This window comes from Medicago sativa, chromosome 7 (assembly GCF_051527215.1).
Source record: "Medicago sativa cultivar Bolivia chromosome 7, Bolivia_mono, whole genome shotgun sequence".
In the NCBI taxonomy this organism is placed as follows: domain Eukaryota; kingdom Viridiplantae; phylum Streptophyta; class Magnoliopsida; order Fabales; family Fabaceae; genus Medicago; species Medicago sativa.
The window spans coordinates 56,566,303-56,581,803 of record NC_140755.1 but is presented as its reverse complement, the minus strand read 5'-3'; the positions used below and the strand labels follow the sequence as shown (position 1 = coordinate 56,581,803).

Here is a 15,501-nt window from a genome sequence, read left to right as displayed (position 1 = left end):
GGAAAGAAATATTGTAAAAAAAAAAAGATAGAAAAAAAGGTTAAAATCTTTTATCTTTAGAAATAGTAGAAGCTATTTAAGAAACTAAAAATGAAAAAAAATTTAGCTTCAGATACACGGACGCTAATTAATTAAATTAACAAAATATAAGAATCTACTACACTGAAACTAAATTTGGTAAAAAATTGAATTGAAAACAAAAAACATTTGCGTTAGATTTAGTTGGCGCTAAACAATATTTGGTGGATGCTAACATAAGTGATCTGAAACAAACATTTCTAAAGCTAACATGCAGTTTTTGTCATAACAGTACCATTATGAAACAAATTCTTGAAGAAGAAGTTTATACCCTCATAACAAATTTCTCATCCTCTTTTGTCCATGAAGAGGAGAATGGATCTCGTGGTGTGTGGCCCTGTACCTCATAACAAATTTCTCATCCTCTTTTGTCCATGAAGAGGAGAATGGATCTCATGGGTTTTGAATGTCGGAACCTTTCTCCACCCCTTTCCCTTTCACATATGAACTCATCCCAATTGTGCAGTGCAGAATCGTAAGCTACGATTCACATATGTTGGAAGACGAGGTAAGGAAGGAATACAATTTCTGGTTTGTAGGTTTTGATGGAGATGAATTTTTGGTCATGATTTCTATTCCTATAGAAAAAAGTTTTAGTTTCTGATTTTACGAAATGCAATTTTAGCTAGTTATGAGTTTTTTTTTTTTTTTGTTATCATTGTCTAATATAAATTATTGACCATTACATTCGAAAGTAATATCATTTTAAATTTAATATGACGTGACATCCATGTATGTACTAAGTTCAGATCCACATTATCGAATATTATGCCACATCGGTGTCAATTGAAATGTTGAATTAAATTCAAAAAATTAGAAGAAAAAAAACAAGGAACCAAAATTGCGGATTTCGAAATTGGGAAACCAAAATTCCTAAATTAGTTAAATTGCAGGACTAAAATTGCAATTAAGTCAAAAAGTAATTATAAATTTACAATAGTGTCATGAAATAAAGTTCGATCTTTGAAATTTTCATTTATTTACACTTAAATGTGCAAGTTCAGCCATCATATATTTTTTATTTTTGTTTATATTGTGTCGTGAGCATAATATAGTTGACATGCAGAGGATAGGGTTCGAACCCGGACATTCCACTTGTTCACTTTGAAAAGTGAATTCTATCCACCAGGCTATTTGAAAACGAAGTTTTAGATCTTTATAAGAATTCTCTAAAAACTCAAAGAAGATATTTACAAGAATATGTTGGTGTGTTTTTTTTTTTAAGGGAATAATATGTTGGTCACTTGTTCACTTTAAAAAATGAATTCTTTTTTTTTTTTTGACAAAAGCAAAGTTAACTATTATCATTAATCAACCAATGTTCAATACAAGAAGGATAAGAATTAAAAATACGGTGACTAGCCCAAGAACAGGCCGCCCTAGCTAAAGTGTGAGCAACCATGTTCGCTTGTCTCCTAACAAACTTCACCTCGAAGTTGTAATGTAAAGATAACTGATAAATAATACTAGAGACAATAGCATAGAATTCCGAATCACCATGGCCCGGAGACGATAGAGCTTGCACTAGAGTAGCTGAGTCGGACTCGAAGACAACCCGGTCCCATCTGTTCACATCAGCAAAGTGAATGGCAGCGAGTAAGGCTATTGCCTCCCCTTCCAACACCGTCATATTTGTCCGCTGCCATTTTGTTTGAGCCCGAATAAATTGCCCACGGGAGTCTCTAACACGACACGCAAAAGATGTAAGATGGTTACCGACATGGAACACAGCATCCACATTGCACTTCAAACACGTCTCGCGCGGTTTCTCCCAAACTGAGTTGTTGCCTTGCACTCTATTCTGCACTTGTTGCACAACCGGTGGTGAGGGCTGTTTATGAATCTCTTGCCATTGTTGCCATGCGTCCAGTGTTGTCCTTCCAATGCTTGTTGAAGTATGATGAGCATCATTCCAAATGACATCATTGCGTGCAGCCCAAATTTGCCAAAGAAGTAAAGCCACCCAACTAGCAATGTCTCGACTTTCTGAACAACATATGTCAAAAATAAAATTTGCCAAACTGCTCTCATTTCCAACTCGCGTTTGCATCACAGTCGATAGTCCTGCCCAATACCAACTCTCACGTGCTACCGGACAACCCACAAAAGCATGCCAATCATCCTCAACAGCCGTATCACACCAGGGACATATTACCTCACATTGCACATGCCGTGATTGTAGTCGAAGACGCGTCGGAATACACCCCTGCAAATCCTCCATAATAAATTACGTGCTTTGTGGGGGGAATTCACCTTCCAGATTCTATGCCACTCTTCTGCAACATGGAACCGATCAGTGTGTAACAACTCCATCGTAGCCAGTTTATAACCAGTCTTAACAGTATACCTCCCGTTACTTTCCAACATCCACGCTATTCTATCGTTCTGAACTTCTGCAAACAGTGGTGTGTCAAGAATAGCTTGCACCATATCATCTGAAAACAAAGATTCAATCTTATCAATGTCCCAAACTCGTTCCTAATCAGCTATCAAATCAGACACATGCAAACTATGCACATCCTGGCTTTGTGGGGATTGAAACCAACTACCATGAACACCTCGAACCCATGGATCATTCATCACGCTGATCTGCTGCCCATACCCAATTGTCCACCTACAACCATGTAAAAGTAACTGACGCGAATTCCAAATACTCCGCCAAGCAAAGCTCGGGTTATTACCGAGTTTAGCCCCCAAAAGGAAGACTGGGGAAAGTACCTCGATTTAAAAACTCTAGCAACCAGAGATTCAGGTTTAGACAGAAAGCTCCATCCTTGCTTAGCTACCATAGCGAGATTAAAAGCTTTGAAATTCCGAAACCCCATTCCACCAAACTCTTTGGGGCATGCCATTCGTTCCCATGTCATCCATTTAATCCCTCGGTTGTTACTCCCTCCTCCCCACCAGAATGCATTGATCATCTTCTCGATATCATCTATAACTGAATTTGGCAGAAGGTAGATACTCATTATATATGAAGGAATAGATTGTAACTCAGATTTGATCATAACTTCCTTTCCCGCCTTCGATAATGCTCGTCCCCTCCACGGATTTATTCGTCTCCATATACGATCCTTGATAAAAGAAAAAATGGACCTATTATCTCTACCACGCATTTAAAAAGTGAATTCTATCCACCAGACTATTTGAAAACGAAGTTTTAGATATTTTTAAGAAATCTCTAAAAACTCAAAGAAGATATTAACAAGAATATGTTGGTGTGTTTTTTTTAAGGGAATAATATGTTGGTTTTTTTTTATTTTGTTTGAAAAAGGAATAATAAAGAAATTCTGAACTCTTACCCAACACATCATTCTTACACCAACCCACCACGTTAAAATAATAAAAAGAATTAAATTAATATCAGAATTTTTTCTCATTATTTTTAATATTTCTCTCTCTTTTTTCCACTTTCTTTAACCGACAAGAACCACCCACCATCATTTATGTTTCCATTTCCTTAATTAAAATCACATTTTTTGTAAAGTTAATAACATGTGTCATATTTTTATTGGTTGGGTGTGAAAATAATGTGTTGGGTGAGAGTTGATGCAAGAATATCTCGTAATAATATGCCGGTGTTGATGGCTTTTCCCTTTTCCCGTGTAAAGACTTGATAATGACTCAGAAAGAGACAAATGTTTGTTATGGTTTCAAGTTTCAACATCAACGCCACTGCCTTCTTCATAGTCACGCTCAGCATACATTCATAACATAGCTGCTGCCGCTCTTTCATTATGGATTCTCCGTCGCCAGAGTCTCTGCAATCAAACGGTGGTGTTCTGACGTCAGTCCTCTTTGATGAACTCATCACTGAAATTCTATCGCGGCTCCCCGTCAAAACTCTGATGCAATTCAAATGCGTTTCCAAATCATGGGAAACCCTAATTTCTCATGATTCTTCCTTCATCAAATTGCACCTTCACCGGTCGCGATGTAACACCCATCTAGCACTACTTTCAGACCAGTACATATCTGATACCGAGTGGGATTTTAGTGTTGTACCCATTCCCATAAGTCGTTTCCTTGAGACTCCATTCAGGAATATCTCCATTCCCAAGGATCCTTCTTACTTCCTATTTACTAAGGATTGTTGTTTCATTGTTGGTTCCTGCAATGGATTAATCTGTTTGAATGGTGATTCTCGGTCCACTGACGACCAAAACGTCTGGTTCCGTTTCTGGAACCCAGCCACAAATACATTATCTCAAAAAATAGGGTATCCCAATTTTTTCAGCTTAATATTTGGCTATGATATTTCAAATGACACTTATAAGGTGGTCGCCTTCTCTGCCAACAAGGTAAAAGTTTTCAGTATGGGTGATAATGTTTGGAGAGATATTCCAAGTTTTCCCATTGTTCCTTTTGGCGTTGAGTCTAAACATCTCGAGTGTCATCCATTTGTCAATTCTGGTGTGTATGTGAGTGGCACTGTTAACTGGTTGGCTATTCGAAATATGACTGAATATGAATGGAGTGATATTACAATTGAGCAGTTTGTGATTGTCTCACTTGATTTGGGTACTGAGAGCTATCAACAGTTGCTGCCACCTAGCGGTTTTGTTGAAGTACCACCTATTAAGCCATTTGTTACTGTATTGATGGATTGTCTATGTTTTTCACACATTCTGAAAGGGACCCATTTTGTTTTATGGAAGATGATGGAATTTGGAGTTCAAGAGTCATGGACTCAATTCCTAAAAATTAGTTTTCAGGATCTTCAAATTGATTATGGCATTAGTGATGTGGAGGAATACGAGGAGCAATTGTTCCTGTTACCATTGTGTGTTTCTGAGAGTAACGACACACTGATAATGGCATGCAAGCAAGAAGGCTATGACTTTGACGAACAACATGCAATTCTCTATAATTGGAGAGATAAAAGAGTGGAGCATACTACATCTGTCAACAATAAAATATGGTGGTTTTATACCAAGGAGTATGTTGAAAGCTTAGTTTCAACCTCTTGAAAGTAAGTTTCCCTTCAATGATTTAATTGTTCAAATTTAGTTTAAGTGTTTTATAATCTCTGAACTGAATGAGTTTGTATCTGGTTGTTCTTATATATATTATTATAATTATAACTTGAAGATAATCCTGCCTAAAGGAAATTCAATGAGTCTTGAATGACCTTAACTTTGTTGGTATTTGGAACATTTTATACAAAACTAAAGTATGAAGTTGTTCTCGATTTGGAAGGATAATAAATTTAAAATTGAAATGCCACGAAAAAAGTCATATAAGGTAGTAGAGGGAAATGTTAAAGCGAGATACATGTCAATGGTTTGGTCACAGATATCTTGAGACTTTGGCAAATTTATTATCAATTGATCTTTCCATAGATGATAAAATGAAAACATCATTTTCTCTTCAAACTTATATTAATTTCATTTACTTCCAAACAGTTTTAGACAACGAGTGTGTCTGTACATGTAATATGTATTGTATAAACATTCAAATTGGCTGAGCATATGTTTGTGAACCCACGTGCTTTTTTACTTATGGGTGAACAGAGCCTTAAAATGAGTAAAAGTGCCTACACACTCATTGTCCTATGCAAATGGGGGTTGGGTCTAGCGGAAGGGATAACTTCCCACAACATGTGGTGAACCAAGGTTCCAATCTCGGCTTGGAGAAATACAAGTACCCTCAGTAAGATTCCCTCTACTCTAGGGAACCTATGTGAAACAAAAAGTTATCCTATTATTATGTTTTATAAGCATGAAAACGCTTTTGCAAATAATTGTATATTTTACTTTCAGCTTTGGTTTTTGAGTACCTTAGCTTTATATTATGTGCATCCCTACCTATGTAAAAAGGGCAGCTTTTCTGTAAGGGCTCTGACAAATTAGTTACTAATGTGTTTTATATGAACCGTGGTTTTTCCTGATCATAGTTCTTACATGATAAACGTGATCCCTCCGAAGGCCCAAGAATACCATAAGCCAATTACGTGAGACACCTTTCATTTTTGTTGAGGGATTGGCACTGAAACTTCTGTGAATATAATTGCAAGTTTTCTTCAGTTTGTATATTAATTTTCGTAACTCTTGAATATTTTTCTCGTGATCGAAAATGACATTGTTGGTAAGAACATTGTTTTATTTGTAGATAATCTACACAGCTCAACATTTAACTTCGCAAAATTTGAAACTTTTGTTTGCTGTAATGATTAATTTTTTTCTGATTCTGTTTCTGCCGTTGTTACACTCTAAGTTTGCTCCCCGCAGGTTATAATATGAAAATACTATGATCTGGTCACCTTAAAGAACTAATGTAATTTTTGGTTTTTAACTTTTTATCATTAATTTTCGTTGTAGGTACGAGTAGAATAACTTGATAGACATAAAAGCTGAAGCAGTTCATTTATTTATGATGATTAAAAACTCTGACTAATTCCTAATTTGATTACTATGATCTATGACTCAAGTATGATCTATGCCATTTTTCACTGTATGAGTTTCCACACCAAATCTTTCCAATAGATCTTTATGAATTAGACGTGTATTATCATCTTTATCCATAATAAGTGCTCTTAATGCTGGTATCACTAGATGATCTTGACCTTCTACCACCATTATGCCTTTGCCTTTGCCTTTCTCTTTTTAACCCGTATATACTATGATCCATGACGTTTATATGAAAATACTTCATAGAACTAATATAATTTTTGCTTTTTTGCTTTTTATCATAAGTTGTTTTGAAATATTGCATTAGTACAAGTAGATTTGCGCCATAGAATTATATCATAAGTTGTTTTGATATTTTTGCTTTGTCACGTTTTACCATAAGTTGTTTTACTAGTACTAACGATATCAACATACCGGAAGATTGCCTTTGCATTTCAATGTTTTTTCTACATTTGAAACCAAATTTCTCTTATTGAGTTAACTTGTTTGAGAGACCAAGGTTATTCTGATTTCCTTCACATTCCTCTCAAAAGACCTAAGGGAAAATGGAGAAACTAAAACATTAAGTTCAGCGCTCCATTAAGTGATAAAAGACATGTTTTTTCGCACTATTTTCACTGTGTGAATTAAATTTCATCTTCATTATTTCTTTGAAATATCATTTAATATTTGTCTGGTTGTTTTCAATTCTTTTTGACAGGACAAAGTTGGTAAGTGCTCTGAAAATGGCTGACTGTGAAGAACATGTCGTAACTTAACTAAGAAGTCATTTTGATGCAGTAAGAAAGTTTGGTAACAATTTATGTCATGCTGTAAAAATTGCATTCTCTATTTATTTTTGGTTCCTTCCAATTATTTGCCTTGATAATGCACTTGTAATAGAACGACTAGACTCTTGTGTGGATGTAGAGTTCAAATCTGTAATTTACCAAACCAATACTGTTAGTTTGCAACGGTTATTCTGTTACTCAGTCTCCATTATCTTGTCTCTATTGATAGACACTATTTTAGACATTTCTACAAATTCATTTCCTCTCATTTTGCTCTCTTCAACGAAAACAACAATAAACAACACTTTTTTTTATTGCAACATACATGTTTTAGAGAAATCTGCAAAACTGCAACCACTGTCGCAACCATGATCGCATTAACACATTGATCTGCCATGATCAGAAATATAAAAAATAGCGAGGCTGCACATTTGATCATAATATAAAAAATGACACGCAACCACCGGTTTAATACCATATAAACCATATAGATGAACGCAAGCTGTGAGATGGATTAAAAATAAGTGTACTTAAAAATATGGATTAAAATTGTTTGTAAATACAACTCAGTTTGCACCTAGAAGAACAATAATATGCAAGGAGTGAAGTGAAAATGCTAAATTTAAGGGGTATAGGCCCAGCCAGAAAGACTTACTGAAATAAATATTTTAAAGGGTTAAAATAGAAATTTAAGATTTAAGATATTTATAGGTATCTACTAATCTACTAACAATATATCTATTAACAATATATGAAAGTTGAAGTACAGCAAAATTTCATAATCGTCATCTTTAAAACTCACGATTTCCTTAATTTTATGTTCATCATGGTCATTTTGCAAAATTTAATTTAATTGTATCTATTAACAATATATGAAAGTTGAAGTACAGCAAAATTTCATAATCGTCATCTTTAAAACTCACGATTTCCTTATTTTTATGTGCATAATGGTCATTTTGCAAAAAATTTAATTTAATTGTTTTAAAAAAATATAAAATTAATTATGGATAATGGTCATCTGCAACAAATTTCTATGGATAAGCATGAAATTATTTAATTTGTAAAAAAAAGTTATGGATAATGTCATCACAACTCTAACAAATTTTCACGGATAACTATAGAATCAAATTATTTGTTTTTCAAAACAATGACTTTTTTTTTTACCAAGTTTTTCTAAAATGACTTCAAAATTTGTTTTTTTTTTGGATGCAAACTAATAAGTCTTTGGAATACTTTTAAGATATTATTTGTTTTTTAATTAAAAACAAAAAGGTGTAGTCAATTTTTTCTCTAAAAAAATGTAACTAATTTCCACTTCCACGGATAAGTTGGATGCAAAATTAATAAGTTTTTGAAATACTTTTAAATTTAAAATATTATTTGTTTTTTTTTGACAAGAAATATTATTTGTTTTTATAATCTATATATATATATATATATATATATATATATATATATATATATATATATATATATAGGATCCGTTGACACCAAATCTTAACCATTTAACACGTTTAATCCAAGGGTCCTAATTATTTTGAAATTTACTCATATGAACCTTTCTCTATCTGATCTGTTATTCCGTACACTCGCTCTTTCTCCATTGTTGTTCTGAACAACAATGGAAACGTCTTTTTTCTTATCAACAGGCATATACTATTTGTCCTAATTCCAATTCATCGTAGGCATATACTATTTGTCCTAATTAGTTACACCGCCATGCCTTTCAAACCCAGTATTCTTTATTTTTTCCATAGGAAGACATAGTGAATCACAAAGGATTTTGGATTGGATCTTTGGGAAATTGAACGTTGAAATTATCAAATCATGTCACCGAAATTATATTATTCATAAACCCTAATTCAATAAAGTTTAATTGCTTACAATCTCTAACTTACAAAACTCTATTGATCGAGGAACACAAACCATCTGAGAGAAAATAAAAGATTCATAGGATAATTGTGAAATACAGCACGGATATGGAAATTCATAAGAGAGACATTGAGGTTCAGAATAAAGGGAGAGAGAGATAATAAGGTGCGGAAAATACAATTGGTGTAACATGCACTTTTAAATGAATAATTATTAACCTCTCTTGATTAAACTAAATTAATGGATGAGATTTGGTGTCAACGAATCTGTTCACACCTGGTGTCAACGGATCCTAACTCATATATATATATATATATATATATATATATATATATATATATATATATATATATATATATATATATATATATATATATATATATATATATATAGACACACACACATATGGGGCATATCACATGAGAATGAACATCTTATGTGAGAATGATAAGAATGAATCTCACCCATTGGATAAAAATAAACGGTATGGATTAAAAAAACTAATTTTACATGGTACATATGCCTTTCCACATGCTATACTCAACTCATTCACCTTCTCATCTTCTCCAACCTACCAGATTCTCTCACTCTCTCTGTTTGTCACTTTCCCTTGATTAATTGAGTCCATCCTTGAATTTAAAACAGAAAATTGTAGAATGGACCGAAGCTTTGAAAAATCAGCAAAAACATATTGAAACGAATGAAGCTTTTGAAAATCAATTCTAATTCAAATAGAAAATTGTCGTGTTCTTTACAAAAATAAAAAAATTTACCTCTCTTATGCATAAATATAGGGAACAAAAAGTTTATGTTACTCTCTTATGCCATAAGTATAGGAAAATAATTTATTTTGATCTTTTTTTTTTTGACCAAAGCAAAATTAACTATTATCATTAATCAACCAATGTTCAATACAAGAAGGATAAGAATTAAAAATACGGTGACTAGCCGAAGAACAGGCCGCCCTAGCTAAAGTGTGAGAAACCATGTTCGCTTGTCTCCTAACAAACTTCACCTCGAAGTTGGAATGTGAAGATAACTGATAAATAATACTAGAAACAATAACATAGAATTCCGAATCACCATGGCCTAGAGACGATAGAGCTTGCACTAGAGTAGCTGAGTCGGATTCGAAGTCAACTCGGTCTCATCTATTCACATCAGCAAAGTGAATGGCATCGAGTAAGGCTATTGCCTCCCCCTCCAATACTGTCATATTTGCCCGCTGCCATTTTGTTTGAGCCCGAATAAATTGCCCACGGGAGTCTCTAACACAACACGCAAAAGATGTAAAATGGTTACCAACATGGAACGCAGCAACCACATTGCACTTCAACCACGTCTCGCACGGTTTCTCCCAAACTAAGTAGTTGCCTTGCACTCTATTCTGCACGCGTTGCACAACCAGTGGTGATGGCTGTTTATGAATCTCTTGCCATTGTTGCCATGCATCTAGTGCTGTCCTTTCAATGCTTGTTGAAGTATGATGAATGTCATTCCAAATGACATCATTGCTTGCAGCCCAACTTTGCCAAAGAAGTAAAGCCACCCGACCAGCAATGTCTCGACTTTCTGAACAACATATGTCAAAAACAAAATCTGTCAAACTGCTCTAAGTTCCAACTCGTTTTTGCAGCACAGTCACAAAACCAATACCAACTCTCACGCGCTACTGTACAACCCATAAAAGCATGCCAATCATCCTCAACAGCCGCATCACACCAAGGACATATTACCTCACATTGCACATGTCGTGATTGTAGCCGGAGGCGCGTCGGAATACAACCCCTGCAAATCCTCCATAATAAATTATGTGCTTTATGGGGGGAATTCTCCTTCCAGATTCTATGCCGCTCTCCTGCAACATGGAACCGATCAGTGTGTAGCAACTCTATCATAGCCAGTTTATAACCAGTCTTAACTGTATACCTCCCGTTACGTTCCAGCATCCATGCTATTCTATCGTTCTGAACTTCTGCAAACAGTGGTGTGTCGAGAATAGCTTGCACCATATCATCCGAAAACAAAGATTCAATCTTATCAATTTCCCAAACTCATTCCTCATCAGCTATCAAATCAGACACACGCAAACTATGCACATCCTGGCTTTGTGGGGATTGAACCCAATATTCTGATCTCTTTTAATCTCTTAATATTGCTAATTTGCATATAATTTTTTTTACTAGAAACGATACATTAATTTCTTCAAAAAAGAAACGATACATTAATGTTAATATTTTTAAAATAGTGATTAGTTTTCAAAATTCAAGCATATCAAGTTTCTCATATTGGTCTATATAAAATTTGATTTTTGAGATATAAGCACATAAATTAAATAATGAGAGTGGTGTAAATATTTAACAGTATTTTGGAGAAACAATACACTGATGTTGATATTTTGAAAATAGTCACGAGTTTTCCAAATTGTATCATATCGACTATCACATATCGTTAAATAAAAAATTTAATCTGCATATATAAGCTTATAAAATCCTGAACGAGTGTGGTGCAAATATTTATCGGTGTTTTAAATATAAAATAAAAAAGTTATTTAATAGAAACACTACATTGATGTTGATATTTTGAAAATAATGAGTTTTCAAAATTTTATCATATCGATTTTCTCATATATGTACATAAAAATTCATTTATGCATATATAAGCACATAAAATCTGCAACGGGTGCGGTGCAAACAATGCACGGTGTTTTGTATATAAAATAAGGAGTTATTCAATAGAAACACTATATTATTGTTTATATTTTGACAATATTAATGAGTTTCCACGATTTTATCATATCAACTTTCTCATATATTTGGATGAAAAATTGTTTTTGCAGATAAAACACATAAAATCTACAATGGGTGCGGTGCAATCATTGAATAGTGTTTTGAATATAAAATAAGAAGTTATTAATAGTGTAGGTTTTAAAAAATTATTTAACCCTTTAAAATAAGATGAAATAAACAAAGAATATGTTAGTGAGTTTTTTATTCTTCTCTAGCCATTAGGCTATTTCATAAAAATAAAATAAAAAAATATGTTGGTTTGATGGTCACGAATCATTTTTCAAAGAAATTCAAACGATGGGTTCCGTATAAATACACAATATGTTAGGGTTTCAAAAACCACATCAGTCATCACTGCGTTCTTCATAACATAGTTGCTGCCTCTCTCATGATGGATTCCCCTCCCTCAAGGTCTTGGCATTCAAACGGTGGTGCTCCGACCTCAGTGCTTTTTGATGAACTCGTCGCAGAAATTCTATCGCGGCTTCCTGTGAAAACTCTTATGCAATTCAAAGGTGTTTGCAAATCATGGAAAACCCTAATTTCTCATGATCCTTCCTTCGCCAAATTGCACCTTCACCGGTCGCCACGGAACACCCATCTGGCAATGGTTTCAGACCTGTCTGACGCCCAGTTGAATATGAGTGTCGTACCTATTCCCATAAATTGTTTGCTGGAGAGTTCGCAGTTAAGGAATATCACCATTCCCAACGATCTTGACGACCTATTTAGTAATTTGGAATGTTGCTTCATTGTTGGTTCCTGCAATGGATTGATCTGTTTGCATAGTGATTCTTTGCCCACTAGGCCTCAAAACTATTGGCTCCGTTTCTGGAACCCAGCAACGAAGACATTATCTAAAAAATTAGGGTATTTAACTAACTATTTAAGGTACACATTTGGCTATGATATCTCAAATTATACTTATAAGGTGGTGGCCTTCTCTTCCAAATCGGTGAAAGTTTTCAGTTTGAGTGATAATGTTTGGAGAGATATTCCAAGTTTTCCCATTGTTCCTTTTGACATTAAATCTGGTCATTGTCGTCCATATGAGAATATTGGTGTCTATGTAAGAGGCACTATTAACTGGTTGGCTATTCGAAATATGACTGACCAATATAAATGGAGTGATATTACAATCGAGCAATTTGTGATCGTCTCGCTTGATCTGGCCACAGAGACATATCGACAGTTGCTTCCACCCAGCGGTTTTGTTGAAGTACCACCTATTGAGCCATCTGTTACTGTATTGATGGATTATCTTTGTTTTTCTCATTATGTCAAAGGGACCCATTTTGTTTTATGGAAGATGATAGAATTTGGAGTTCAAGAGTCTTGGACTCAATTCCTAAATATTAGTTTTCAGGATCTTCAAATTGATTATGGCAGTAGTGATTGGGAGGGATATGAGCAGCAACTGTTCTTGTTACCATTGTGTGTTTCTGAGAGTAACGACACACTGATAATGGCATGTAATCAAGTAGGCTATGATTTTGACCAACAACATGCACTTTCTATAATTGGAGAGACAAAAGAGTAAACCATACACCTGTCAACAATAGAATTTGGTGGTTTTATACCAAAGATTATGTTGAAAGCTTAGTTTCAACTTCTTGAAAGTAAGTTTCTCTTCAATGATTTAATTGTTTAAATTAATTTGAAGTGTTATATAATCGCTGAACTTTATGAGTTTCTTTCTGGTTGTCTATATATATATATATAACTTGAAGATAATCCTCCCTAAAGGAAATTTAATGACTCTTGAATGACCTTAACTTGGTTGGTATTTGGAACATTTTATACTAAACTCTATTTGGGAGGAGTATGAAGTTTGAAATGCCTGGAAAAAGAAGTCATAAAAAGTAGTAGAGTTAAATGTTAAAGCGAGAAACATGTCAGTAGGTTGGTTTGCAGATATCTTGAAAATAGGCTTGGAGAAGTACAAGTACCCTCAGTAAGATTACCTCCGGTGGAGGGAATCTACAAAAAAAAGAGTTATCCTTGTTTCATATATGTGCCTAATCCCTTATTTTGGACTCTGACAAATTAGTTACTCGTGTGGTTTAGGTTTAATGTTGCTCTGTTCTATTGTGTGAATTATATGAACCACGATTATTCCTGTTCATAGTTCTTACATGATACATGCTAATTAAGCCAATAGCGTGAGACACCTTTCATTTTTATTGTAGAATTGACACTGAAATTTCTATGAATATAATTACAAGTTATCTTCAGTTTGTATATTAATTTTCCCAACTCTTGAATATTTTTCTCATCATCCAAAATGACATTGTTGGTGAACATATCGTTTAATTTGTTGATAATCTACACAACTCAGCATTTAACGTTGCAAAATTTGAAACTTTTGTTTGTTGTTATGATTATTTTCTTCTGATTCTGTTTCGGCCTTTGTTACCCTTTAAGAGAGAAGACTGATGTAGGTTTAGTTACATGTACAATATTACTCTCTCCAGCCATAATAGCATTAGAACTGCGCAAATTTACCATTAGCTTCACTCTGTATTAAATAAGAATACATAATATAGAGGAAAAACTGAGCAAACTGCGCAAATTTCTTCTGATTCTGTTTCAACGTTTTGTCTATATTTAAAACCAAAATTCTTTTATTGAGTTAACTTGTAGAAACTATTTCTAATTCATTGTTTTCTAAATGTTAGTAAGTTACTAGTTTGAGAGACAGAGGTTATTCTTATTTCCTTCATGTTCATCTCGATAGACCTAAGGGAAAATGGAGAAACCAAAACATTAAGTTCAGTGTTCCATGATGTGATGAAAGAACATGTTTTTTCTCAGTCTTTTCATTGTCTTCAATTCTTTTTGACAGGAAAAAGTTGGTAAGTGCTGTAGTAAGAGAGTTTGGTAAAATTTTAAGTCATGCTGTAAAAATTGCATTCTCTATTTATTTTTGGTTCCTTCAAAATGGTTATGTTCTTTATCCCATTGGATTTGAAAATTATTTGCTTTGATAATGCACTTGTCTTCAATAATTATATGGTTCCTTGTAATTTTGCTCTCTTCTTCTAAAACACTTTTTTATGGCAACATACATGTTTTAGAGGCATCAGCAAAACCGCAACCACTGTCACAACCTTGACCGCATTAGCACATTTGTTTTCCATGATCAGACACGAGGCTGCACATTTGATCATGATTTAAAACTTTACTTCTTACCCTTGTAAGTGGACAGTGGAATAAGACTCCTCGAATTAGCTAATTCTTAGGTCGGATACCGAGCTTTCAAAAAAAGCTTTAACTCTAGTATTTGAACATGGAAGTATATGACAGTACGTAGATGCAATACTTATAGAAAAAAAAATTAATAATTATTTAATTATCATTTTCTTTCTGAAGTAATTATCATTTACTAGTATGACTACTAAGAATTTAGTGTAAAGGATATCATAAGCTCGGCATGCAGTGCGCAATTGATATTTTTTTCGTATTTCAAATGCTCTCAACAACACTCGCTTTTTTATTTGCTTAAAACATGTTGGGTCACACACTTTAATGATAGGTAGACACCCTTAATATGTACACCCCTTTGTACCACTCTGGAAGATT

The 15,501-nt window shown here is 34.0% G+C and overlaps 2 protein-coding genes and 2 pseudogenes across 2 annotated transcripts; 2 read left to right on the top strand and 2 right to left on the bottom strand.

Moving 5' to 3' along the window:
* Positions 1 to 1,353: 1,353 nt before the first annotated feature.
* LOC146906967 (uncharacterized) lies at positions 1,354 to 3,194 on the bottom strand (annotated as a pseudogene).
* Positions 3,195 to 3,815: 621 nt separating this feature from the next.
* LOC146906966 (F-box/kelch-repeat protein At3g23880-like) lies at positions 3,816 to 5,048 on the top strand. The gene has a single exon (XM_085725041.1). It carries the CDS (start codon positions 3,816 to 3,818, stop codon positions 5,046 to 5,048), a length of 1,233 nt encoding a protein of 410 aa, XP_085581167.1.
* A 5,229-nt stretch (positions 5,049 to 10,277) lies between these two features.
* LOC146906965 (uncharacterized) lies at positions 10,278 to 11,142 on the bottom strand. Its single transcript, XM_085729006.1, has 2 exons — positions 10,791 to 11,142; positions 10,278 to 10,702 (listed from the first exon to the last, which is right to left on the bottom strand). The coding sequence occupies exons 1-2, from the start codon at positions 11,140 to 11,142 to the stop codon at positions 10,278 to 10,280; spliced, it is 777 nt and encodes a 258-aa protein (XP_085585132.1).
* Positions 11,143 to 12,310: 1,168 nt separating this feature from the next.
* Positions 12,311 to 13,536, top strand: LOC146906964 (F-box/kelch-repeat protein At3g23880-like; annotated as a pseudogene).
* The last annotated feature ends 1,965 nt before the right edge of the window (positions 13,537 to 15,501 follow it).

Bases quoted from the DNA above. Each gene is read 5' to 3' on its own strand.
- LOC146906966 (XM_085725041.1), top strand. From the start codon at position 3,816: ATGGATTCTCCGTCGCCAGAGTCTCTGCAATCAAACGGTGGTGTTCTG.
- LOC146906965 (XM_085729006.1), bottom strand. From the start codon at position 11,142: ATGGTGCAAGCTATTCTCGACACACCACTGTTTGCAGAAGTTCAGAAC. The intron at 10,703-10,790 runs GTTGGTATTGGT...TATGTTGTTCAG, and splicing joins TTGTACAGTAGCGCGTGAGA to AAAGTCGAGACATTGCTGGT.